Source organism: Enhydra lutris, unplaced genomic scaffold (assembly GCF_002288905.1).
Source record: "Enhydra lutris kenyoni isolate GAN:26980312 unplaced genomic scaffold, ASM228890v2 scaffoldscaffold39, whole genome shotgun sequence".
Classification (NCBI taxonomy): domain Eukaryota; kingdom Metazoa; phylum Chordata; class Mammalia; order Carnivora; family Mustelidae; genus Enhydra; species Enhydra lutris.
The window spans coordinates 3,652,398-3,678,169 of record NW_019154123.1 but is presented as its reverse complement, the minus strand read 5'-3'; the positions used below and the strand labels follow the sequence as shown (position 1 = coordinate 3,678,169).

Here is a 25,772-nt window from a genome sequence, read left to right as displayed (position 1 = left end):
TCTGTTCCGCTGAGGGACATCGCTCCAGAGGCTTAACCGGGGTGAAGCCCACGCAGGGTCAGTGTGGCCTCAGGTCCCGCAGGGTCACAGAAGGATCGGGGGTGTCTGAGTGTCGCAGAGCTTACAGGTATTAGAACGGGGAAGCCGGCTACAGAGACAGAGCCGAGGAGTAAGCTCTAAGCTTGGGGTTACCTTGAACCGGTCGCAGGCTCGGTCAGCTCGGAGCGCGGCCGGAGGCAGGGTGACGGGAGTAAATCGGAGCTGTTCTCAGAGGGCGCACTGAGGAGTGGGGCCCCGGGCTCTCGGCTCCTCCGGGCCGGAGACCGGGAGGCTGCCATCTTCATTCCCGCCCTCCGGAACTCTATGGAAAGCGCTCAGGGAACAAAAGCTCCTGAAAGCAAACCCGAGCGGATTACTCAGCCAGGCCCCTGGTAAGGGCGGTGCAACTCCGCCTGAGGCAAAGACACTTGAGAATCACTACAACAGGCCCCTCCCCGAGAAGATCAACAAGAAGCCCAGCCAGGACCAAGTTCCCCTACCAAGGACTGCAGTTTCAAACCAAGGAGAGCAGCGGAACTCCAAAGGAGGAGAAAGCAAAGCACGGAACTCATGGCTTTCTCCCCATGATTCTTTAGCCTTGCAGTTAATTTAATTTTTTTTTTTCAATTTATTTTTCTTCTTCTGCTAAATTTTTTTAACTTTTACCCTTTTCTTTTTTAACGTTTTTTAACTAGTTTATCTAATATACATATATATATTTTTTCCTTTTTATATTTTTTTCTTTATTGGTTTTCTTTTTTTAATTGTTTCTTTCTTTCTTTTTTTTTTCTTCTTCTTTCTGAACCTCTTTTTATCCCCTTTCTCCCCCCTCACGATTTGGGATCTCTTCTGATTTGGCTAAAGCATATTTTCCTGGGGTTGTTGCCACCCTTTTAGTATTTCACTTGCTCCTTCATCTACTCTTATCTGGACAAAATGACAAGGCGGAAAAATTCACCACAAAAAAAAGAACAAGAGGCAGTACCAAAGGCTAGGGACCTAATCAATACAGACATTGGTAATATGTCAGATCTAGAGTTCAGAATGACGATTCTCAAGGTTCTAGCCAGTCTCGAAAAAGGCATGGAAGATATTAGAGAAACCCTCTCGGGAGAGATAAAAGCCCTTTCTGGAGAAATAAAAGAACTAAAATCTAACCAAGTAGAAATCAAAAAAGCTATTAATGAGGTGCAATAAAAAATGGAGGCTCTCACTGCTAGGATAAATGAGGCAGAAGAAAGAATCAGCGATATAGAAGACCAAATGACAGAGTATAAAGAAGCTGAGCAAAAGAGGGACAAACAGCTACTGGACCACGAGGGGAGAATTCGAGAGATAAGTGACACCATAAGATGAAACAACATTAGAATAATTGGGATTCCAGAAGAAGAGGAAACAGAGAGGGGAGCAGAAGGTATATTGGAGAGAATTATTGGAGAGAATTTCCCCAATATGGCAAAGGGAACAAGCATCAAAATCCAGGAGGTTCAGAGAACCCCCCTCAAAATCAATAAGAATAGGTCCACACCCCGTCACCTAATAGTAAAATTTACAAGTCTTAGTGACAAAGAGAAGATCCTGAAAGCAGCCCGGGAAAAGAAGTCTGTAACGTACAATGGTAAAAATATTAGATTGGCAGCAGACTTATCCACAGAGACCTGGCAGGCCAGAAAGAGCTGGCATGATATATTCAGAGCACTAAATGAGAAAAACATGCAGCCAAGAATACTATATCCAGCTAGGCTATCATTGAAAATAGAAGGAGAGATTAAAAGCTTCCAGGACAAACAAAAACTGAAAGAATTTGCAAATACCAAACCAGCTCTACAGGAAATATTGAAAGGGGTCTTCTAAGCAAAGAGAGACCCTAAAAGTAGTAGATAAGAAAGAAACAGAGACAATATACAATAACAGTCACCTTACAGGCAATACAATGGCACTAAATTCATATCTCTCAATACTTACCCTGAATGTTAATGGGCTAAATGCCCCAATCAAAAGACACAGGGTATCAGAATGGATAAAAAAACAAAATCCATCTATATGCTGCCGACAAGAAACTCATCTTAAACCTGAAGACACCTCCAGATTTAAAGTGAGGGGGTGGAAAAGAATTTACCATGCTAATGGACATCAGAAAAAAGCAGGAGTGGTTATATCAGATCAATTAGATTTTAAGCCAAAGACTATAATAAGAGATGAGGAAGGACACTATATCATACTCAAAGGAACTGTCCAACAAGAAGATCTAACAATTTTAAATATCTATGCCCCTAACGTGGGAGCAGCCAACTATATAAACCAATTAATAACAAAATCAAAGAAACACATCGACAGTAATACAATAATAGTAGGGGACTTGAACACTCCCCTCACTGAAATGGACAGATCATCCAAGCAAAAGATCAACAAGGAAATAAAGGCCTTAAATGACACACTGGACCAGATGGACATCACAGATATATTCAGAACATTTCATCCCAAAGCAACAGAATACACATTCTTCTCTAGTGCACATGGAACATTCTCCAGAATAGATCACATTCTTGGTCCTAAATCAGGTCTCAACCGGTATCAAAAGATTGGGATCATTCCCTGCATATTTTCAGACCACGATGCTCTGAAGCTAGAACTCAATCACAAGAGGAAATTTGGAAAGAACCCAAATACATGGAGACTAAACAGCATCCTTCTAAAGAATGAATGGGTCAACCAGGAAATTAAAGAAGAATTGAAAAAATTCATGGAAACAAATGATAATGAAAACACAACGGTTCAAAATCTGTGGGACACAACAAAGGCAGTCCTGAGAGGAAAATATATAGCAGTACAAGCCTTTCTCAAGAAACAAGAAAGGTCTCAGGTACATAATCTAACCCTACACCTAAAAGAGCTAGAGAAAGAACAAGAAAGAAACCCTAAACCCAGCAGGAGAAGAGAAATCATAAAGATCAGAGCAGAAATAAATGAAATAGAAACCAAAAAAACAATAGAACAAATCAATGAAACTAGGAGCTGGTTCTTTGAAAGAATTAATAAGATCGATAAACCCCTGGCCAGACTTATCAAAAAGAAAAGAGAGAGGACCCAAATAAATAAAATCATGAATGAAAGAGGAGAGATCACAACGAACACCAAAGAAATACAGACAATTATAAGAACATACTATGAGCAACTCTATGCCAACACATTTGACAATCTGGAAGAAATGGATGCATTCCTAGAGACATATAAACTACCACAACTGAACCAGGAAGAAATAGAAAGCCTGAACAGACCCATAAGCAGTAAGGAGATTGAAACAGTCATCAAAAATCTCCAAACAAACAAAAGCCCAGGGCCAGATGGCTTCCCGGGGGAATTCTACCAAACATTTAAAGAAGAACTAATTCCTATTCTCCTGAAACTGTTCCAAAAAATAGAAATGGAAGGAAAACTTCCACACTCATTTTATGAGGCCAGCATCACCTTGATCCCAAAACCAGACAAGGATCCCATCAAAAAAGAGAACTACAGGCCAATATCCTTGATGAACACAGATGCAAAAATTCTCGCCAAAATACTAGCCAATAGGATTCAACAGTACATGAAAAGGATTATTCACCACGACCAAGTGGGATTTATTCCAGGGCTGCAAGGTTGGTTCAACATCCGCAAATCAATCAATGTGATACAACACATTAATAAAAGAAAGAACAAGAACCATATGATACTCTCCATAGATGCTGAAAAAGCATTTGACAAAGTACAGCATCCCTTCCTGATCAAAACTCTTCAAAGTGTAGGGATAGACGGCACATAGCTCAATATTATCAAAGCCATCTATGAAAAACCCACCGCAAATATCATTCTCAATGGAGAAAAACTGAAAGCTTTTCCGCTAAGGTCAGGAACACGGCAGGGATGTCCGTTATCACCACTGCTATTCAACATAGTACTAGAAGTCCTAGCCTCAGCAATCAGACAACAAAAGGAAATTAAAGGCATCCAAATTGGCAAAGAAGAAGTCAAACTATCACTCTTTGCAGATGATATGATACTATATGTGGAAAACCCAAAAGACTCCACTCCAAAACTGCTAGAACTTGTACAGGAATTCAGTAAAGTGTCAGGATATAAAATCAATGCCCAGAAATCAGTTGCATTTCTCTACACCAACAATAAGACAGAAGAAAGAGACATTAAGGAGTCCATCCCATTTACAACTGCACCCAAAACTATAAGATACCTAGGAATAAATCTAACCAAAGAGACTAAGAATCTATACACAGAAAACTATAAAGTACTCATGAAAGAAATTGAGGAAGACACAAAGAAATGGAAAAATGTTCCATGCTCCTGGATTGGAAGAATAAATATTGTGAAAATGTCTATGCTACCTAAAGCAATTTACACATTTAATGCAACTCCTATCAAAGTACCATCCATTTTTTTCAAAGAAATGGAACAAATAATCCTAAAATTTATATGGAACCAGAAAAGACCTCGAATAGCCAAAGGAATATTGAAAAAGAAAGCCAAAGTTGGTGGCATCACAATTCCGGACTTCAAGCTCTAGTACAAAGCTGTCATCATCAAGACAGCATGGTACTGGCACAAAAACAGACACATAGATCAATGGAACAGAATAGAGAGCCCAGAAATAGACCCTCAACTCTATGGTCAACTCATCTTCGACAAAGCAGGAAAGAATATCCAATGGAAAAAAGACAGCCTCTTCAACAAATGGTATTGGGAAAATTGGACAGCCACATGCAGAAAAATGAAATTGGATCATTTCCTTACACCACACACGAAAATAGACTCAAAATGGATGAAGGACCTCAATGTGAGAAAGGAATCCATCAAAATTCTTGAGGAGAACACAGGCAGCAACCTCTTCGACCTCAGCCACAGCAACATCTTCCTAGGAACATCGCCAAAGGCAAGGGAAGCAAGGGCAAAAATGAACTATTGGGATTTTATCAAGATCAAAAGCTTTTGCACAGCAAAGGAAACAGTTAACAAAACCAAAAGACAACTGACAGAATGGGAGAAGATATTTGCAAATGACATATCAGATAAAGGGCTAGTGTCCAAAATCTATAAAGAACTTAGCAAACTCAACACCCAAAGAACAAATAATCCAATCAAGAAATGGGCAGAGGACATGAACAGACATTTCTGCAAAGAAGACATCCAGATGGCCAATAGACACATGAAAAAGTGCTCCACATCACTCGGCATCAGGGAAATACAAATCAAAACCACAATGAGATATCACCTCACACCAGTCAGAATGGCTAAAATTAACAAGTCAGGAAATGACAGATGCTGGCGAGGATGCGGAGAAAGGGGAACCCTCCTACACTGTTGGTGGGAATGCAAGCTGGTGCAACCACTCTGGAAAACAGCATGGAGGTTCCTCAAAATGTTGAAAATAGAACTACCCTATGACCCAGCAATTGCACTGCTGGGTATTTACCCTAAAGATACAAACGTAGTGATCCGAAGGGGCACGTGCACCCGAATGTTTATAGCAGCAATGTCTACAATAGCCAAAGTATGGAAAGAACCTAGATGTCCATCAACAGACGAATGGATAAAGAAGAAGTGGTATATATACACAATGGAATACTATGCAGCCATCAAAAGAAAAGAAATCTCGCCATTTGCGACAACGTGGATGGAACTAGAGGGTATCATGCTTAGCAAAGTAAGTCAATCAGAGAAAGACAACTATCATATGATCTCCCTGATATGAGGGAGAGGAGATGCAACATGGTGGGTTAAGGGGGTAGGAGAAGAGCAAATGAAACAAGATGGAATTGGGAGGGAGACAAACCATAAGTGACTCTTAATCTCACAAAACAAACTAAGGGTTAATGGGGGGAGGGGTGTTGGGGGGGGTGGGATTATGGACATTGGGGAGGGTATGTGCTATGGTGAGTGCTGTGAAGTGTGTAAACCTGGCAATTCACAGACCTGTACCCCTGGGGATAAAAATATATTATATGTTTATAAAAAATTAAAAAAAAAAAGGTGGTCCAAACAAAGCAATCAAGCAATAAAAATCCCACTCCTCAAGTAGCGATTCATTTAATGAATACCCATAATATAATCAGAGTGCTTTAAGACACAATAAACATTACAACAAAGCTCACAATGTGAAACAAATTACAAAACAAAAAAAAAGTTAAATGAAATATCTTCAATCAAGTTTCAAGGCTGTGAGAAACAACAGTGTTAAAATAGTAATTCCACCAAATGGATATGGGATAAAATATTGTTAATGTGCAGGAGACAGACTTGTAGATTTTAAGCACTTAAGTTAGGCTCCACAACTGAGAATGATCTATTTCCCTGGTGATGGCAAACCTTTCAGAATCAACTGACCATTACATTTCTCATTAATGACATGAAAATTAGTTTCATATGAATCCCTTTTAAAAGGCTTTCAAAAGAGGCCATTAAGCTCTATATATTCATTACCTATAAAAGCTATAAAAACAAAACTATCATTTACTGTATTCATGTGTTCTAGGTGCTATGATAAACTTTTATGTATGTTATCTCAAGTAATTCTCACAACCATCCTGAAATGTAGGTATTAGGTTTATCCCTATTCTTTATATGAAAATATGAAAGTTCAGAAAAGTAAAATTATCTGCCTGAAGCTACAGACTAATTGTTGGAGTAAACCTTGATCGTTAAGCTATAATTGACTACATCTTAGACTGAACAGGGACCAAAAACCATAAGCTTGTACTAATAGTTGGAAGTGTTGAGCAAAAAGTGAATATTTCTACAGCTGTGATGACATACATGATTAGCAAAAATTGGATCACAATGATTTCCCAACATTAGAAAGGAACCACCCCACATCTCTGATGAGGTTTCTCTTCAGAAATCAGGTATCTAGGCTGAAACCAAATATGGAGGTTTCCCATCTCATAGTGCAGCAGCACTGAGAGAGGCAGAAGACACCACGGGCTGAGGTAGAAATCCAGCACAACAGGTACCGGGATCTATGTTCAGTCCATACCTCAGAGAAGGCCCTGATAAGACAGAGATGCTACTTGTGCCTTGTTCCCTTCCCTTCTAGCTTTATAGGACCAGTTTTAAAAGAATGTATGATTTGGCTAAAGGGTCTGTACCAAAAAGTTTTATCAACCACACTGTCTTTTCACAAAAGGACAAAATTACAGGCTTAATGCAAAAGGACAAAATTACAGGCTTAATGCACTAGATTTAATAACAGTTTAAAAAATTAATGAGAATTCCAGTATTGAACAAAATCCGTATTTCTCAACATATTTTTGCGAAGACAATTTTCACTATCAGATGCTAAGCCAACCTGGCTCTGCCCACTAAGTGCTGGTAATATCTTCCAGTCACCAAGACAACTAACCCCCCCACCCCCCGCCATGGGACCTGGCAAGAATCACTTCACTCAGCAAGCTGGCTGAATCACATATATATATGGATCCCAGCCTTTCTCAACCTCCTCAAAATCTTCACAAAGAATGTAGCCTCAGAGGCAAGTAGGCCCAAAAGTGCTCAAGATTTTAATATTTAATAATCGTTTAAAAACAACGAACATTTTGGGACGGGTCTGAGATTCCTAGTTCATTTTAAGCTTACTAAGTTTCTTTCTAATGGTAGAGTTCAGTTGCAGTTCCATTGGTTCCTTCTGCAACTTAGCCACACTGATAAAACATTTACTGCAGATGGGTCCTGAGGTGTGAAGTCTAAAGACAATCAGGACCTTGAAGTATAAATTAGCCTGATCAAAACATGTTAATCTTTTCTGAAACTTGCTCCATTTGTGTCAAATACTACTCCAACTCTCAATGTGGCTTGTTACCTGGCAATGGTGTGACCAACCTTTGGGTCTGGCTGAGATGGTTTTTTTTTTTTTTTTTTTTTTAAATTTATTTGACAGATCACAACTAGGCAGAGAGGCAGGCAGAGAGAGAGAGGAGGAGGAGGCAGGCTCCCTGCTGAGCAGAGAGCCCAATGCGGGACTTGATCCCAGGACCCTGAGATCACGACCTGAGCCGAAGGCAGAGGATTTAACCACTGAGCCACCCAGGCACTCCTGAGATGGGTTTTTTAGAATGTGGGATTTTGAGTCCCAAACTGAGGACAGCCCCAGGCAAACTGGGATGGTTGTCATCACACGTGGCACTCAAATATTTGTTGAATGAAAAGACAAACAGGATTCCACAGAATATGTGACACTTCAAAACTGAGAAATCAGTACAATTTCCAGTTGTCATTTACTAAAATTTTCTGTCATTTAACTCAAAAATCTGTATTTCCTTTAATGAAATCAGCAATGTTCTCAATTTTACCAAGTTCTTTATGTTCAGAGGTCTGTAACTAATAAGCAGATGACAACATAACTTCTATCTCTAGGTTGACCTTTCATTTTGAGTTATGGACTCATATATTCAACTGCCTACTTGTTATCTCTACTTGAATTTTTAACAGTATATAGGTTATAATTACCCAAAAGAGAAGTAGTGATTTCTCTTGACATCTGCTACACACTCCAAGATGTCTCAATCTGAATTAATGGCACGTGCATCCATTTAGATGCTCAAACCAAAACCTAGTAGTATCCCTGATTCCTTCCTTTCCCTTGTACCCCACATTCATCAGCAAGTCCTGCAGGCTCTTCTTCCAAAAAAAATTCTAGATGCCTCTACTTTTCCCCCATCTCCACTGCTATTAGTCTTTAATTCAACAAATGTTTACTGAGTGCCTCAATGTGTTCTAGGAGCTAGCAACAGAGGGGACAAAAAGACAAAAGGCTCTGCCCTCAGGGAACTTATACAAACCATTTTTGTTTCTCCTAAAGCTTTCTAACTGGTCTCCCTGCTTCATCCCTTGCCCCCATCCCAGAACATCCAGAACATTCTCTATACAGCCACTAATGTAATCTTTTAAATATTCTTCCCTGCCTAAAACCTTCCTATGGTTTCCCATCTCACTTATAATGAAGTCCAAGTCTTTATCCCCACACCCTAGATTCTGCTGGCCTGTGTAGCTACTCTCTGTGCCAAAGCTAATCCTACTAGAAGTCTGTTGCACATCTGAATGCTTCTGTTTGAAGTACTCTTACCTGAGGGCTTCTTTTCATTTAGTTCCCAGCTCAAATATTATCTCCTGAGAGGCCTACCCTGACCACTCATTCTTACATAGCTGCCTACCTCTACAGTTGCTTTTTCATGTATTAGCATGCCTTATTTTCTTTTTTGCACTCATCTTTGCTTTCACGTCTACTGTTGTCTAACCTATTAGAATCAGGCTTCATGTGAGATGGGATCATTTTCTCTAGTTCACTACTATACCCTTCAGGGCCTGAAACAGAATCTAGGGAGAAAAGCAGAGAGGCAGGAAGGAAAATACTTCTTATGGCAACTCAGCATATCTCTTTTTAACAATTTCTATAGCCTTGCATTTCTGACTGCTATGGACTGCTGTGCATCCACAACCTGGCTCAACGTCTTTCAATAGTCCATAAACTAGAAATGGTTAAGCATATATACATAAAGAAAACTGACAATATTGATAACTTTCATTGTGTCATAAAATTAAGCTATGCCACAAGACTTGAGAAGATGAAAACACTGAACTTTTATTTTGACTAAAAAACAAACAAACAAATACTGACATTCTTCTCTTCTGTCACAGAAGAAATCCCTTACATGTGTCAACTTAACTCAGCTTTTCTGCATTTACTCTTTTCATTTCTTACTGGAGACAGGTGGTTAGACCATGCTAATATTTATGTATACTTACAAATCAGATTTTTGCCAAAAGTCTAAAGTGACCCACAATTTGGTCTTTGGGTTGTACGTCTGAACTTCCTGTTCTAAAGAATTAAAACTTGAAAGAATTTTCCCTGTGGGAGAGTTGTTATACTTTACTGTGATTTCAAAATTATTTACTGTGACTTTTAAATATCTAATAGGTGAAGAAGTAAGTAGTTCCACAGATTTTCAAAATAATATATTAATTTAAAAATATTATCTTATTTAGATATTTATCCATCAACATTATAATAAATTCTTTATATGTGAACCAGGGAAAAGAAACCCTTTAACTTACCTCTTCAAAGCCCATTTCAAATAAACACTCAACGGCTCCTCTAACAGGTAAGAGTCTAGTAGAAAAAGCTGTGTTTCCAATCCGGATAGATCTATATTTTTCATCATTAGGGTTTCTGATTTAAATAAAAAAAAGTATGATTATATACAACAATTTACACATTCCAAAGTGTTTTTGCACTCCTTCTTACATTTTATACTGGCAATACTGGCTACGAGGTAGTAAGGTTCCCAACCTTAAAGAAAAAGGAAGCAAAGTCCAGAAAAATAGCCGGATTTTATGATTCTTACCTCAATATACAGTTACTACCACCTTACTGTTTAATTTCATAGCTAATGATATTAATGCTTCCATAAGGGAAATCCATGCGACATTTTAATTCTATGCTGTTAAAGCCACATACCTTTATGAGTTTTTAGGTTGCTAAGAAAAAAAATCTAGGTAAGCTCCAGACATAGGTGCAAGTTTGCCTATTTTGTTCTGATTGATCAATCAAGAATGGTGCCTGATGCATACAGATGGCGGTTAATAAATACTTGTGAAATGAATGAATGAATAAAAGAAACTAAGAAGCTTTAAACAAAAAAGGATCACAGTTCCTCAAAGACTTTACCTCTGACAAATACAAATCCAGGTATACCTCAGAGTCAGTTGATTTTCTTTCTTCCCTAGACCAATGATTGTTTTTATACTAAGTTCTGCTTCAGCTCAAGATATATTTTTGTCAGAGCCCAAAATTTTTTTACCATGATTAAGATTTTGAATATCATACATGGGATGAGACCAGCATATGAAAAACTTTGATATTTTTAATAACCTGAGAAATCAGAAAGGCTGTATTAAAAAAAAAAAAAAACAGAAAAAAAAATACAGGGTTAAGATAACCACAGTATTGGGGTGCCTGGGTGGGACAGTCAGTTAAGCGTCTACCTTTGGCTCAGGTCATGATCCTGAAGTCCTGGGATCAAGTCCTGAATTGGGCTCTCTGCTCAGTGGGGAGACTGCTTCTCCCTTTCCCTGTGCCCTTCCACCCCGCTCATGTTCTCTCAAATAAATAAATAAATAAAATTTAAAAAAAATAATGACACTATTATACTTTTATTACACAAAGGAACTTCAGAACATAATTTAGGATGATGAAATTTTTTAAAATTTTATTTATCTGTCAGAGAGAGAGGGAGAGAGAGAGACAGCATGCTCTCAAGGACAAGCAGGGGGAATGGCAGGCAGAGGGAGAACCAGACTCCCTGCTGAGCAAGGAGTCAGATGCTGGACTTGATCACAAGACCCTGGGATCATGACCTGAGCCAAAGGCAGACACTTAGCTGAATGAGCCACCCAAGAATCCCGATGAGCAAATTTCAAATCTGATACAAACTCCCTTGCAATAGTAGTGGCTTCCATTAGCACTATTCTAAGAAGGATTCTGAGGCCATGTCAGGGGTCCATAGGAAGGAGTGCTGAGGCCATCTGCCTGGGGTATGGAATGGATGATGGACAAATGTTAGCAACTGCTAGCAACCATTAAGCATTTTTGTCCTAATTTGTAGAAATTTCAACATATTTCACATTTGTTTTCTATAAAGCAACTCTCTATTGCCAAACTGTCATATATACATAAATATTTTTTAAACTTTTCTTTAATTTCAAAAACTGTACAAATTTATTACAGAATACTCAGAGATAAAGCTCTAAAATAGTATTATTCAAAAGGTCCACAGACTGGTGCCCACCTGTAAACTCCTTGTTAGTCATTCATGAGAAGTACAGAAATTGAGACTACTCAGCAATTTTATAACAATTTGCCATGAAATTTTTATTGTACTTTACAAAGTTATAGATCCACAAAAAATTGGAAATTAAAAATGAAAACACTGTTCTTCAACGTGGATGGTTAAAAAACACAAAGAAAAATATATCTGCCACTCTTTTATTCTTTGTTTTAAATGAGAGTTTCTCAACCTTGGCATTATTGACATTTGAGGTCTTTGTTGTAGGGACTGCCCTGAACACAGCACCATACTTAGCATCCCTGGCTTTTATGCCACATTGTATCATAAGTGTACCTCCTTTTCTTACCACTTAAAAAACATTAAACTATACAATATTCTTACTTTATCAAGGCCAGTTATAGATAAATGAAGCATCTTTTCATGATATTCAACACATTTTACAGGGTCATAACCGTCAGTACCACCAGGATGATATAATGTACTGGTGCAAAACTGACTGATTTTTTTTTTTTTAACCTATTTTCCCCCCAATAGCTTCCAGATTTTTATATGATCAGTCTTTCTCTGGCTTTAATTTTATATTTTTTTCCTCCCTCTTTCACGACTGTTTAAAAATTCTTATAAAACCTAGACTAGTTGATCTGATACAACTTATTATTTTGATTCATGTTTCAAAATAACTCTTGATACAGCTTTTCTGCTCCAGTCTAGTCAGCAATTTTCTGTCTTTTAACATTATGGGCCTCACAATACCATTTATCTGTTTTTCTCACTAAAAAAATAATGCAAACAAAAGCAAACCAAAAAGACCAACAGTAATGTCTGGCTACCCAAATTCTATCTTCCTGTTTTTAAATATGCTGAGCACACCAGCCATAGCACAACACACAACACACACAACACACTGAACACACAACAGTGCCAAAAGTTTGTCCTGAAGCCCTCCAAGGCAGAGGGAATTTGGCCATAAAGCCATCAGAGCTCAAATCCAACAGATCCCATTCCCTGCCCCTGGAAAAGTACCAAACAAACACTTTCTAAATCTCTAGCTTCACAGCATATCCCCAAGTATCCACCATTCTTGAACTCATTACTATTCTCCTTATCTGGCAGTGGCTAAAGTAGCCCTAAGGATCACGTTTATTTTTGCTTCATTTTCTTCTTTCATTAACTTAATTTCCTCTGTAGATTTTTCTCAAGTATTTTTTGCTATAATACTTAGATGTGTTTTTTTCTACCTCTGCCGACCCTGAACTATTTCTGCAATTTGTAATATTTATCTTGCTTGTTTGCAATAATTTTTACTTTTTTTTTTTTTTTTTTTGGTGTGTTTGTTGGACGATGTTAAAAGAATGGGATCTTGAAAGGGCAGCAAAATGTCCTGTACCTTACTACCACTTTGAATACATTTTGCTGTCTTCCTAGTTGTCTTACCCCCTACTTCTCTTTGTTTTTATTACTGAATGGTAAAAAAAAAAAAAAAAAAAAAAAAAATCCATGCTTTTTACCTTCAAAGTCAGAACTGACCATATATTTAAGATCTTAAGACACACTAGGGGACCTGAGTGGCTCAGTCAGTTGAGGGTCAGGTTCTTAGTTTCGGCTCAGGTCATGATCTCAGGATCATGGGATCAAACCCCCATGTCAGGCTCTGTGTTCAGCATGGGTCTGCTTGTGATTCTTTCCTTGTTCCTCTCACTTCTAAATCCCACTCCCTCACCCCCTTCTCTATAAAATAAACAAAAAAAATAAAATCTTTTAAAAAAATATTTGTTTTTAAAAGACTTTATTTGAGAGAGAGTGAGAGCATGTGCACGTGACTGCACATAAGCAGGCTTCCCGCTGGATAGGGAGTCCAGATGCAGGGCTTGATGAAGGGCTCGATCCCCCGACCCTGGGCTCATGACCTTAGCCAAAGGCAGACCCTTAACTGCCCGAGCCACCCAGGCACCCAAAAAATATCCTAAGACATGTTAACAGTAGGTTTCCCAGAGGTCACAGATTCAGAAAAAAGAAAACCTTCAATGTTTCTATTTTAGAATTTCAGAAATGCTGGTAATTAAATATATTTAGCCATTTACTAGCCCTCTACCTCTTTAGAATTCATAATCTTAGAAAGGGTTTACATAAATAGAAATCTAGTACACAAGAGATGGTATAATCTTGTATTTATTACTAATCACAAAAGTTGATTTGCAGGCCATTTAGAAAATAGAAAATATTTCTAGTCCTTCTGAAAATCTATTCTTCTGTGATACATGTAAATTTTTCAAAAACATCTTTAGAACCATCTGGGAACCATCTCTGACTCTAGCTCTACCACTCTATGTAGCTGACAAAAAGGGAACCACACACATAATCTAGCTTGTTCAACATGAAAAAACTGAATAATTTCTTTTGCAACAATCCTATAATGCAGGCACTTTTCTTTCCTCTTAAAATTGAGGAAACTGAAAAAAAAAAAATTGATGAAACTGAAACCCAGAGACTTTACATAAACTGCCTAGAGCCACACTCTTAAGAAATGGTTGACTGGGATTCAAACCACTGGTCTGATTACAAAGCTTACATACTCTCCACCATACAATATACCAACAAACTCACCAATCCTCAATTAACTTCCCTCTCTCAATTTCTCTAGTTGTCAACAGTCACCTAGATTAGAAAGCTTAAGTTATTTGAATTATTTTGTCTCCTCTACTCATTGCATTCTGTCATCAAGAACTGCCAATCCCTGCCTCCGACTGTTCTTTCTACATTCTATCCCCATTCATGGTTATGATTACTGTAACAGCTTCACAAATGAAACCCATGCTTGTGCCTTACATCACTATTCTACATGAAACTCCTTCATGTATCTCTTTGACTCTAGAAAGTACAATTATTTTCTCTTACCTCTTATATCAAACATAGGTTCTCTACTATTCCTTGAACCCATCCCATCTTCCCAAACCTCCATTCTCAAAACTCTTCCACACTAGGTCCCTCTGCTATCTCCAGACATAAACATGTAACTGCTTGAACACTGTCTTCCAATTATTCTCTAAATTTAATGCTGTGGCTACTTTCCATACTTATGTTCTTCTCCTAAACATAACTTTTTTCTTGGAAGAAACCACTTTCCATTCTTGGCCCTTCCCAACCCTACGCAGTGCAGTTTGTAACCAATAACTGTGTGCAGTTTGCAAAGGAAATCAACCATCTTTTTTAAAGAATGAAAGGAGCAAATTATCTACGGAACACATGCTAGTCAAACTATTATTATTACTGAGACAGCTCAACTTTATCTAGAAGTTAGTGAACTAAAAAAAAAAAGGTAGAAAGTTTCAAACCTATAGCATATTGTACATGCGAATTAGCTTACATTTTATTCTAGAATTTCATTAGCTTTATAACTCTTAGTTGGGGAATAAGTAAACATCACCTGAAGCAGAAATCTGAAATGTAATCAAAGGTATTATCTTCACTTGAGTGCAGTGACAAGTAATGCTGTTAAAAAAACAAGGGGTGCCTGGGTGGGTTGGGTCATGATCTCAGGGTCCTGGGATCAAGCCCTGTATTAGGGTCTCTGTTTGGCGGGAAGCCTTCTTTTCCCTCTCCCTCTGTTGCTCCTCCTGCTTGTGCCCTCTCTCTGACAAATAAATAAAATCTTAAAAAAAAAAAAAAACCAACAACCCCAAAACACCTATTAATGAAATTCTTATTTCAGCACTAATTTCATAGATACTATGTCAAACCCTGAGGCAGGAACAAGATATATCAAGACAACATCCCTGACATAGTCCCTTATCTTTAACACCGATCAATTTCCCAAAACAGCAAAAGCAACAGAACTCTTGGTTTTCTCTACTCTTAAACAAGTCAGAGTAATGGATCTATAAGGTAGTGTAGTTAGAATCAAAAAGAGATCAGAGGCTTTTCTGTTTAAAGGTTAACAAGTCACTGAACTTAGAAGTGGAAGAAAGAGTGTTTTCTAACTTCCTGAAGCCTAAAGGAATTTAAACTCTAATTTAAGAGCAGGGACTAATACTACTGTAAGCATAGCTCTGAGGTATTATAGTTTTGAGTCTAGACCACTGTAATAAAGTGAACATTACACTAAAGTCAAACGAATTTTTAAAATTTCCCACTCCATATAAAAGTTATGTTTATACTATTCGGTAGTCTATTAAGTGTTTAATAGCATTCTATTTTTAAAAATTGTACATACCTTAATTAAACATATTTTAATGCTAAAAAATGCTAACTACCATATGAATTTTCAGTGAATTGTAATCTTTTTCCTGGTGGAGGGTTTGCCTCAATGTTGATGGTTGCTAAAGGCTGGTGTCGGTGGGGCAATTTCCTAAAATAAGACAATGAAGTTTGCTGTATCAATTGACCCTTCCTTTCATGAACAATTTCTCTGTAACATGCAACGCTGTTTGATAGAACATTTTCCAAAATTGGAATCAGTCCCCTCAAACCCTGTTGCTGCTTTATCAACAAAGTATGTTATAGTCTAAATTCTTTGTTGTCATATCAACAATCTTCACCAGCAGATTCCATCTCAGGACACCACTTCCTTTGCTAATCCATAAGAAGCAACTCTTCATCCATGAAAGTTTTATCAAGAGATTGCAGCAATTTAGCTGTATCTATAGGCTCCACTTCTTCTTTTTTTAAAGATTTATTTATTTGACAGATATAGATCACAAGCAGGCAGAGAAGCAGACAGAGAGAGAGGGGTAGGGAAGCAGGCTCCCCGCTGAGCAGAGAGCCCAATGTGGGGCTTGATCCCAGGACCCTGGGATCATGACCTGAGCCGAAGGCAGAGGCTTAACCCACTGAGCCACCCAGGCGCCCCTGTAGGCTCCACTTCTAATTCAAGTTCTCTTGCTGTTTCCACCACATTTGTAGTTCCCTCCTCCACTGAAGTCTTTCCTCAAAGTCATCCATGAGAGTTGGAATCTATTTCTTCCAAATGCCTAATAAAGTTGATATTTTGACCCCCTTCCATGAATCACAAATGTTAATGGTATCTAGAATGAGGAATCCTTTCTAAAAGTTTGTCAACTTACTTTGTCCCGATCCATCAGAGGAATTATTATCTATGGCAGCTATAGCCCTACAAAATGTAACTGTTAAAGACTTGAAAGTCCAAATGACTCCTTGATCCATGGGTTGCAGAATGGGTGTTGCAGAATGGATGTTAGCAGGCATGAAAACAACATTATGTCACTGTACATTTCCATCAGAGCTCTTAGGTGACCAGTTGCATTGTCAATGAGCAGTATTTTGAATGGAATCTTTGTTCCTGAGCAGGTCTCAACAGTGGCAGTCAGTAAATTGCATAGCAAACAGATGTGCTGTCATCCAGGCTTTGTTTTTTCCATTTATAGAGTATAGGCCAAATAGATTTGGCATAATTCTTAAGGGCCCTAGGATTTTCAGCATGGTTAATAAGACTGACTTCAACTTAAAGTCACCAGCTATATTAACCCCTAACATAAGAGTCAGCCTTTTGAAGTCAGACATTGACTTCTCTTTTCTAGCTATGAGATTTTAGATGGCATCTTCTTCCAATAAAAGGCTATGTGGTCTACACTGAAAATGTGTTGTAGTGTAGCCACCTTCATGAATCACCTTAGCTAGGTCTTCTGGATAACTTGCAGCTTCTCATCAGCACTTGCTACTTCACCTTGCCTTTTTGTGTTATGGAGACAACTTCTTTCCTAACACCTCATGGACCAACCTCTACTAACCTGCAACTTTTCTTCTTCAGTTTTCTCACCTCTCTCAACCTTCAGAGAACTGAAGAGGTAGGGCCTTGCTCAGGATTAGGCTTTGGTTTTAGGAAAATGTTGTGGCTGGCTTGATCCTCTATCTAGACCACTAAAACTTCTTCCATTAGTAGCAATAAGGCTGTTTTGCCTTCTCATCATTTGTGTGTTCATTGGAGTAGCATTTTTAACCTCCTTAAAGCACTTCTCTTAAAAAACAAAAAACAAAAAACAAAACAAGAACTTCTCTTTTGCATTTGCAACTTGGCTGTTTGGGACAACAGGCCTACCTATCATGGATTTTGACATGCCCTCACTAAGCTGGGTTTAAACTGAGAGACGTGCAGCCCTTCCTTTCACTGCAACACTTGGCCACTGCAGGGTTACTGATGGGCCCAATTTCAATAATTATTGTGTGTCAGGACACAGGGAGGCCTAAGGAAGAGAGAGGAACAGGAGAAGGGCCAATGGGTGGAGCAGTCAAAACACACACAGCATTTATAGATTAAGTCTACCATCTTAAGTGGGTGCAGTTGGTACATCCCAAAACAATATTAACATCAAAGATAACTGATCACAGAAGAAAGAAGATGTGGTATACATAATCACAATGGAATATTACTCAGCCATAAAAAAGAATGAGATCTTGTCATCTGCAACAACATGGATGGACCTAGATAGATGGCATTATGATAAGAGAAGTAAGTCAAAAAGAGAAAGACAAATACCACATAATTTCACCTCTATGCGGATAAAAAAACAAAATAAACAAAAATTAGAATCAAACACATAAAAACAGAGTACAAAAGATGGTTGTGGGGGTGGAGGGGGAAATGTGGGATGGGCAAAATGGGTGAAGGGGAGTGGGAGATGTAGGCTTCCAGTTACAGAATAAGTAAGTCACGGGTGTGGGGGTGGGGCAGCTGGCTGGCTCAGTCAGTAGAGCATGTGATTCTTCATCTTGGGGTCATAAGTTCAAGCCCCACACTGGACACAGAGCTCAGTAAAAAAAAAAAAAAAAAAAAAAGTCATGGAGATAAAAGATACATATAAGGAATATAGTTAATGGTGTTATAATAGAACTGTATGCGATGGATGGCAACTACACTTGTAAGCACTGCATAATGTATAGACTTGTGGAATCACTATGTTGTACTAGTGAAACTAATGTAACATTGTGTGTAAACTATATTTCAATTAAATGAAAGGGCTCACTGATCACAGACCACCAAAACAAATATAACAATGAAAAAGTCTGAATATCACAAGAATTACCAAAATGTGACACAGAGATACAAAGTGAGCTGTTGGAAAAAATGGAACCAATAGGCTCACTCAATACCACAAACCTTCAATTTGTAAAAAACAAAACAAAGCAAACAAAAAGCCAGTATTTGCAAAGCACAATAAAGTGAAGAGCAATAAAACAAGATATACCTGTACTTAAACTAACAAGGGTAGCTTTTCATACCATCTTCAATTATGAGTTCCAGATTAATAATTCAATACCCTTTGAATCAGAAACAGAAATCAGATCAGAAACACAAGCCATAGGAAAGACTGTAAAATGAACTGACAGCATGCCAAGCTTCTTCTATGAGTTTGATAAATATTCATAATGGTAATTATGATGCCAAGTCATTATTTGCATGCAAAGTTTTCCTTCCTCAAAACACCTTGATCTTAGCATTTTGGGTTTCACTAGATTAAAAGCAGAAGTGAATCCTATTACAAGGCCACTTCCCTTTTCTGAATAATGGGATTTAAATGGCTTGGTTGCTTTCCAGTTTGGAGGTCCCAGCTCAGTAAGACCTAGAGGACTCAGCTTATGAGTTCATTCATGCAGCGTCTATCGGCATCCCTGTGCTTTGAAGAGCTGTTAGACCTCACAAGGTAGAGGTGAGTTGAGAAGGTGTCACAGAGGAGAAAGGCAGTCTCCACATAGGTCACAATTGTGTAGCTGTGTACACTACACATGCTGCACATCCCTTAGGGCATTTGGCATATAATAAAGGCTCATTTTCCCTTCAATTTACTTTTAAAATCCTTAGTGCTACCTCTATGAACAATATATTGCCATGAACAATGAAATACCATGGGTTAAAACACTACATTTGTAACCACCGTCTCTAAAATTGGGTCACATCAAATCTATAACCTTGAAACTAAGAATTTCCTTTTAGACTTCATGCCAATACATCCACCACTTAGAAGAAAAAGTGCACCAAGGGGTGAGGTGGGCGAGAGAACCTAGATAACAATCATGGTGACCTGATGAATGAGGTAACCCCACAAGTACCTGGCAGCTGGAGCTCTTTACCCTCGGTTCCATTTCTTCCCTCCCCCACACAAGCCACTACATGATTTGATCTAAGAACTGAAGCAGATAATAATTCAAAATGAATAATCAAACTTGCATCCCAATTCCCCAAACCTGTAAGGTCCCTTAAGGATCTACAAGTGTACTTCTGCTCACAAGAGAATGAAACAAATTACTCTCAGCCAAGGTAACCTTTATCAATTCTTATTTAAAAGGTCATGTTGAAAAGCAGAATACAGGTATCAATATGAAAATTCTAACTTTAATATGGTTAATAATATTTTAACCAACAAAAGTGGGCAGGAAAAGACCATAAAAATGTAACCCCCCACCACCACTTCAGTAGTAGTATGTTTTAATATTAAGGTAGTCACAAGACGTTAGGGCGAGGATTTTGTCGAGACTAACTTCTCATAAGCCTGTGGCTAAGGCACTCTGTTCGGTAAAATCCACGCATTGGGAATGAAACAGTGTTACCGTTTCTGTACTGACATTAAGACAGTTAACCCGAAAGGAGGCAAATGTTTAGGGCACGCCTTCTCACCTTCCTCCACTCTGCGCCATTCCTGCGACCTCCAGTTCCCCCTAGAGCACCCCGACATGAGGTGCCAAGTCACAAGTGCAAAGAAACTTACTCTTCCCGGGAGGGAGTAGCCCGACCGGGGCTCGAGGCCCCTGGCCCGTGGGCTCCGATACTGAGCCAAAGCCAGCTCAGACCCCAGTCCCTTTTGGCCTCGCCACCCTTCGGGGCCCGAGCGGGCACCCCTAAACCCAGTCCAACCAGGCGCCCCCTCACCGTCCGCCGCGGCACCCTCCCTCCCCTCCGCGCGACTCCTCAGCCCCGCACCTGAGGATGTTGTCCGCATAGGTGAGCAACAGCTTGGAGGCCTCCAGAAAGGTCTCCGGGGTGTTCTGGCACAGCTCGGCCACTGCCGGGGACGCGGAACCCGACGAGCTGCCCAGCGCCGCTGCCGCCATGCTTGAGCGCCCGCGGCCGTCGCCGCCCTTCGCGCGCCGCGTCCCGCACTGAGCAGGCGCTACGGCGCGCTACCTCCTCTGCGGCGAGCCGGGAGGGGCGGGGCACTCGACCGGGAGGTCGGGGGCCGGGCGGGGAGGGGCGGGGGCGGGGGCGGGGGCGGGGAGGGGCGGGGGCGGCCTCAGCCGGGCGGGCTGGGGGCGTCTCTGGGACAGTCGGGGTTTGGACCTGGAGTCCAAACCTGGCATCATCGCCAGGGCCTCGGGCTTCGATCAGAAAGAAGGGGCGGGGTGCTTGGTTGTCAGGGCCCGGGGGCTTCAGCTGGGTGGGGCAGGGAGATGCTGGCCCACGCTGGCCAGTTTGTCCTAGAAACCCGGCTCCTTCCGCGCCCAAGTGTGGTCTTCCATTGATCCAGCCAAGAAGGTGGGAAAACCCCGTAGTACAACCACCCCTTTCCCCCCAGACAAAACAATCTTACAGCTTCCTCCTCGAAGACTGCTCCGTGTTCCTAGATAAGTGTGGATGAAAGACCCCAGAAGGACCGAGCAACAAATGCTTAAAACCATGTTTAAAACAAATGTTTAAAATGGGTGTCTGTAAACTTTACTGGGTTTCTGGTATATAGCTTCTTTTTAGAATTAGATGAATGATGGAAAGATCTTTTTCTTAAGTGCCAGTTCAAATAGCATGACGTCTCTGTAAAGAATTAGTTTTTTTTTTTTTTTTTAAGATTTTTATTTATTTATTTATTTGACAGAGATCACAAGTAGGCAGGGAGGCAGGCAGAGAGAGAGGGGGAAGCAGGCTCCCTGCCGGCTGGATGCGGGGCTTGATCTCAGGACCCTGGTATCTTGACCTGAGTTAAAGGTAGAGGCTTTAACCCACTGAGCCACCCAGGCGCCCCAATAATTAGTTTTCAAACCCAGGTTGCAACGTAGTGGGTTGTGGACTCAATTTACCGTTCGGTGACCAACATAAAGCATATATACCGTAAGGACAAAATAGAATAGAATAAAATGGGAGGCGGGATTGGCAGAAAAATATGCATCTCACATGGTAAGCGCAGGTGTTACTTTGTGACTTTGCTTCATAGGTAGATCATGTCATTAATGTCCTTTATTCTTTTAGAAGATGAATCCTAACTTCTTTAATCCATTCTCTGCCTCACCATGTCCTTGAAAATGTGCTTTACCAATGGCTTCCTTCTTTGCAGACCTATCTTTCAAACTTCAACAAACATTCTCTTGACCTTGTGTTTTTAAGTTATTTGCGTAAGTTGCTTATTTAAATGTTCTTGATTATTTATCTTCTGTTTGCTTCTTAAATTTGAAGTTTTCTTCCAGTATCTCAGAGCAAGACCTTGAGCCAAGCCATGTGCTTCAATTACCATTCATCTGCTAGATATGAGGGAAAAGTTTTTAATATGTAGCATTTTGGAACAGCTTCCAAGACCAGTGTGTTTAACCAATAGTATGTAACTAGCTGCTGTAATTAAAATTTTTAGTGACTTAACACAAGAGAAATTTCTTGTTCACATAGCAGTTTAAAAAGCAGGTGTCATTAATCAGTGGGCTGCTTTCCTCCATGTAATGATCCAGTCTCCCAGGCTGCTTCCATCATGTAGAATAGAGGTCAACAAACATTTTTTGTAAAGGGCCAGATTGTAATGTTTAAGGCTTTGTGGCCATAGGGTCTCTGTTTCAACTCTTTAATTCTGCCTCTGCACTTGTAGTTCTGTAGATAGTACTTTAATATGAATGGTCATGGCTGCATTCCCATGACACTTTACAAAAATGGGCAGCCTGCTGGAATTGGCCTGTAGTTTGCTAACTCCTGCCATAAGGCCCCAGAGACTTCTGCATTTAGTTAGTGGTTGGGCAAAAAGGAGGCATACCTGCTTCTTAACCACATGGGCCCAAAATGACATACAGCATTTTCTCTACCATATAATTGGAGAAAATGAAGCCCCATCTAGAGAAAAGAGGGAAGGCTGGGAAATGTCCCTAGCTGTACATGTACTACCCACAACTCTAAAGGATGGAAAGGTGCGGGGAAGGGGGCTTAGAATTATAGGTAGGTGTCTCTAACCACAAACTATATCACCTTAGGGGGCACCTGGGTGGATCAGTTGTTAAGTGTCTGCCTTCGGCTCAGGTTATGATCCCAGGGTCCTGGGATTGAGCCCATCATCTGGCTCCCTCCTTGGCCGGGAAGCCTGCTTCTCCCTCTCCCACTACCCCTGCTTGTGTTCCCTCTCACTGTGTCTCTCTCCATAAAACAAAACAAAACAAAACAAAACATAACATTACATTCACCTTAATTTGAATTTCTTTTTTCACATTTGTTTATCCTTATAATAGCTTAAAGTTATTATATACTATATAGTATTTTGACTTTTTTTTTTTTTAAGTAACACCACTTTTTGTTCTCTTTCAAATAAATTCTTAGGAGGAAACCCAGTATATAGAAAGCACCAAAGTGGATATGCTGTAGAATTTAAGCTGGGGGGGGGGGGGGGGGAGACAGAATGCTATCAGTTTAGCCTGTGCCTTAACAGAGGTAATGGTCACCAGGTATCTTTATGGGGAACATGCAAACACAGTGTGAAAACCAATGCCATAAAGTTCATGCTGTGATAATGCAATCCAAGGAATTATAGAAATCATCATTTTGAGGGTAATTCAGTAAGTTATTATTTTAAGTCACCTGAAATTTAAAGCATTCCAAATTACTATTTACCAATACTCCCATTGAAGTTCTTAAGTACACTCTCTCTTGGATATCACCATTTATGCAGCTGGTTAAGAGAGTTTATTATAAGTGACTTTGACTCATTGTTTTCCCTGTCTGCTTCTTCTACTAAGTTGAAAATATTTTGATTTTTCAGTTCCTTTAGAAGAGTTGAAGATAGTAGGCTACTCTTAATCTCTTTATACTTTTTAACATTGTGTCAACTCAAGGATGTTCTAGTTTTAAATTAGCATTGAACTTTCCATTCCTTTACTTGATTTTTTTTCCTCCAAAATAATAATTAAAAAAAAATATATATTTTTTAAGATTCCAGCTTTATTAAGCACACCATTGTTAGAGTTGACACATGGGGGCACTATTCTTAAATGGAATAGAAAAAAGAAATAACCCATTAAATTTCCCCGGGATTGAAGTCTGTAACAGGGAGAGGAGGTGAAGCCTTTGAGGAATTGGTATGGTGATTCACTATTGTGTGAGTGCATTAAGTGACTAACCAACATTTATTGAGCACCTGTTTATACAAAGTAGTCTGATGGAGGACATAAGAGATTGTTAAAGAAGTAGGAAAGACAAAACTGATGATCATACCTTACACAGACAGCCCTAGAACTGATGAAACAAAAAAGTTACTGTGAAAAGAAAAAAAAAAGTCATTTGGTAAAAAAAAAAACACACACAAAGCATTGCGTATATACTAACCAATAAAGTGTATGTGTTTATTCATTCATTTCATAATTCAGTCATTCACCAAATATTTATGGAGTGACTACCAAATGCCTGGCACTGTGCTGGGTACTGTGAAGCAGTGAAGTAGATAAGCACAGGCCTTGCTTTCATGGATGTTACAATGAGTTTACAGCCATGGTTATATCAGCATCAGCATCACCAGCAAGAAATAGAGTACTAAATCATTTTGTGGCTATTGGAGTATCATAGACATTCTTACCTCTTTCCAAAGCAAAGGAAAGGAGATCAGAAGTAGAAATAAAAATGAAATGACTTTTTGGTGGTTTTACTTTTCTACAAGATTTTAACTGATTTGTCACTTCTTATCCAAGATATTCTTGTGCTATTACAAAAGAGAAAAAACAGCACATTAAAACTGTATGTTTCATAGGAGGTTGGGTTCAAAAAATATATTGTAGATCTTTTCACATTGTAATTTCAACATATTCCATAAGAATGAAAAGGGACAGCAAGTTTGGATATTTCTCTCAAGTTTTAGTTATTTTATAACAACATGTGTTTGTTTAATTCCTCTTAAATTAACTCTCTAGTTAATGAATAAAGTCATGCTAAGAAGTAACTGAATAGGCCTTGGATCAAGACTCAAGGTCATACTGGGCTTTCCTAAATTATTTTACGCAAAGTATATTTCAAAACTCGTTTAAGTCCAGTACTAACCAGGAAAAGATAAACTTAACCAAAATTCTCTAGAACTGAGAATGAAGGCCGAGCACTCAGAAACAATCATTTCAAGACACACTGTTCAGAAAGAAACAAATATGGCTGGGAGGATCAGATGCAGATTATATCGTCAATCCTTTATCTAAAAAAGAAAAAAAGGACACAAACCTCACACCTGGGATAGCATGTAAGCAACAGAGGTCATCTAAATAAGTATCTTGCTGCTTTCTTTCTTTCTTTTTAATATTTCATATTTTCCTTTATAGATTTACAGCTCTAAACAAATGAAGTTACTGTATTTTTTAGACACTTAGCAATAAATGTCTACAATTTCTATTTTTGTCTCCATTGTTGTTAGACATTACACATGGCATTTGGAGCCCTGCCCCAGAACCAGTAATTTTTAAAAAGCAAAAACGCTTTATTATTACAAAAGTATTATTTATTATAAACTAGATAGTAAATAAGACTAAGCAAAAATGGGGGAACTTGACAATCATTGTACATCCTTGCAGATCTTAAAACACACACACACACACACACACACACACACACACACACACACACCACACACACACATATTTTAAGTTATATATACTATTTTGTAACCTGTATCTCCTAACATGGTTTCAACACCTTTCTACATAATATTCACTTACAAAATTATTTTAAATGGCTGCACAGCC

General features: G+C 39.1%; 1 protein-coding gene across 3 annotated transcripts in view; it reads right to left on the bottom strand.

Annotated features, from left to right (window-relative positions):
- LOC111155022 (N-glycanase 1) overlaps positions 1-20,930 on the bottom strand; it is a 61,084-nt gene extending 40,154 nt beyond the window's left edge. For all 3 annotated transcript variants that reach the window (XM_022515033.1, XM_022515032.1, XM_022515035.1), the window contains exons 1-2: positions 20,800-20,930; positions 10,138-10,252 (exon numbers count right to left, since the gene is read on the bottom strand). In XM_022515033.1, the coding sequence (XP_022370741.1) occupies positions 10,138-10,252; positions 20,800-20,930 (246 nt within the window). The remainder of the gene's footprint in view (positions 1-10,137; positions 10,253-20,799) is intronic.
- Positions 20,931-25,772: the final 4,842 nt, after the last annotated feature.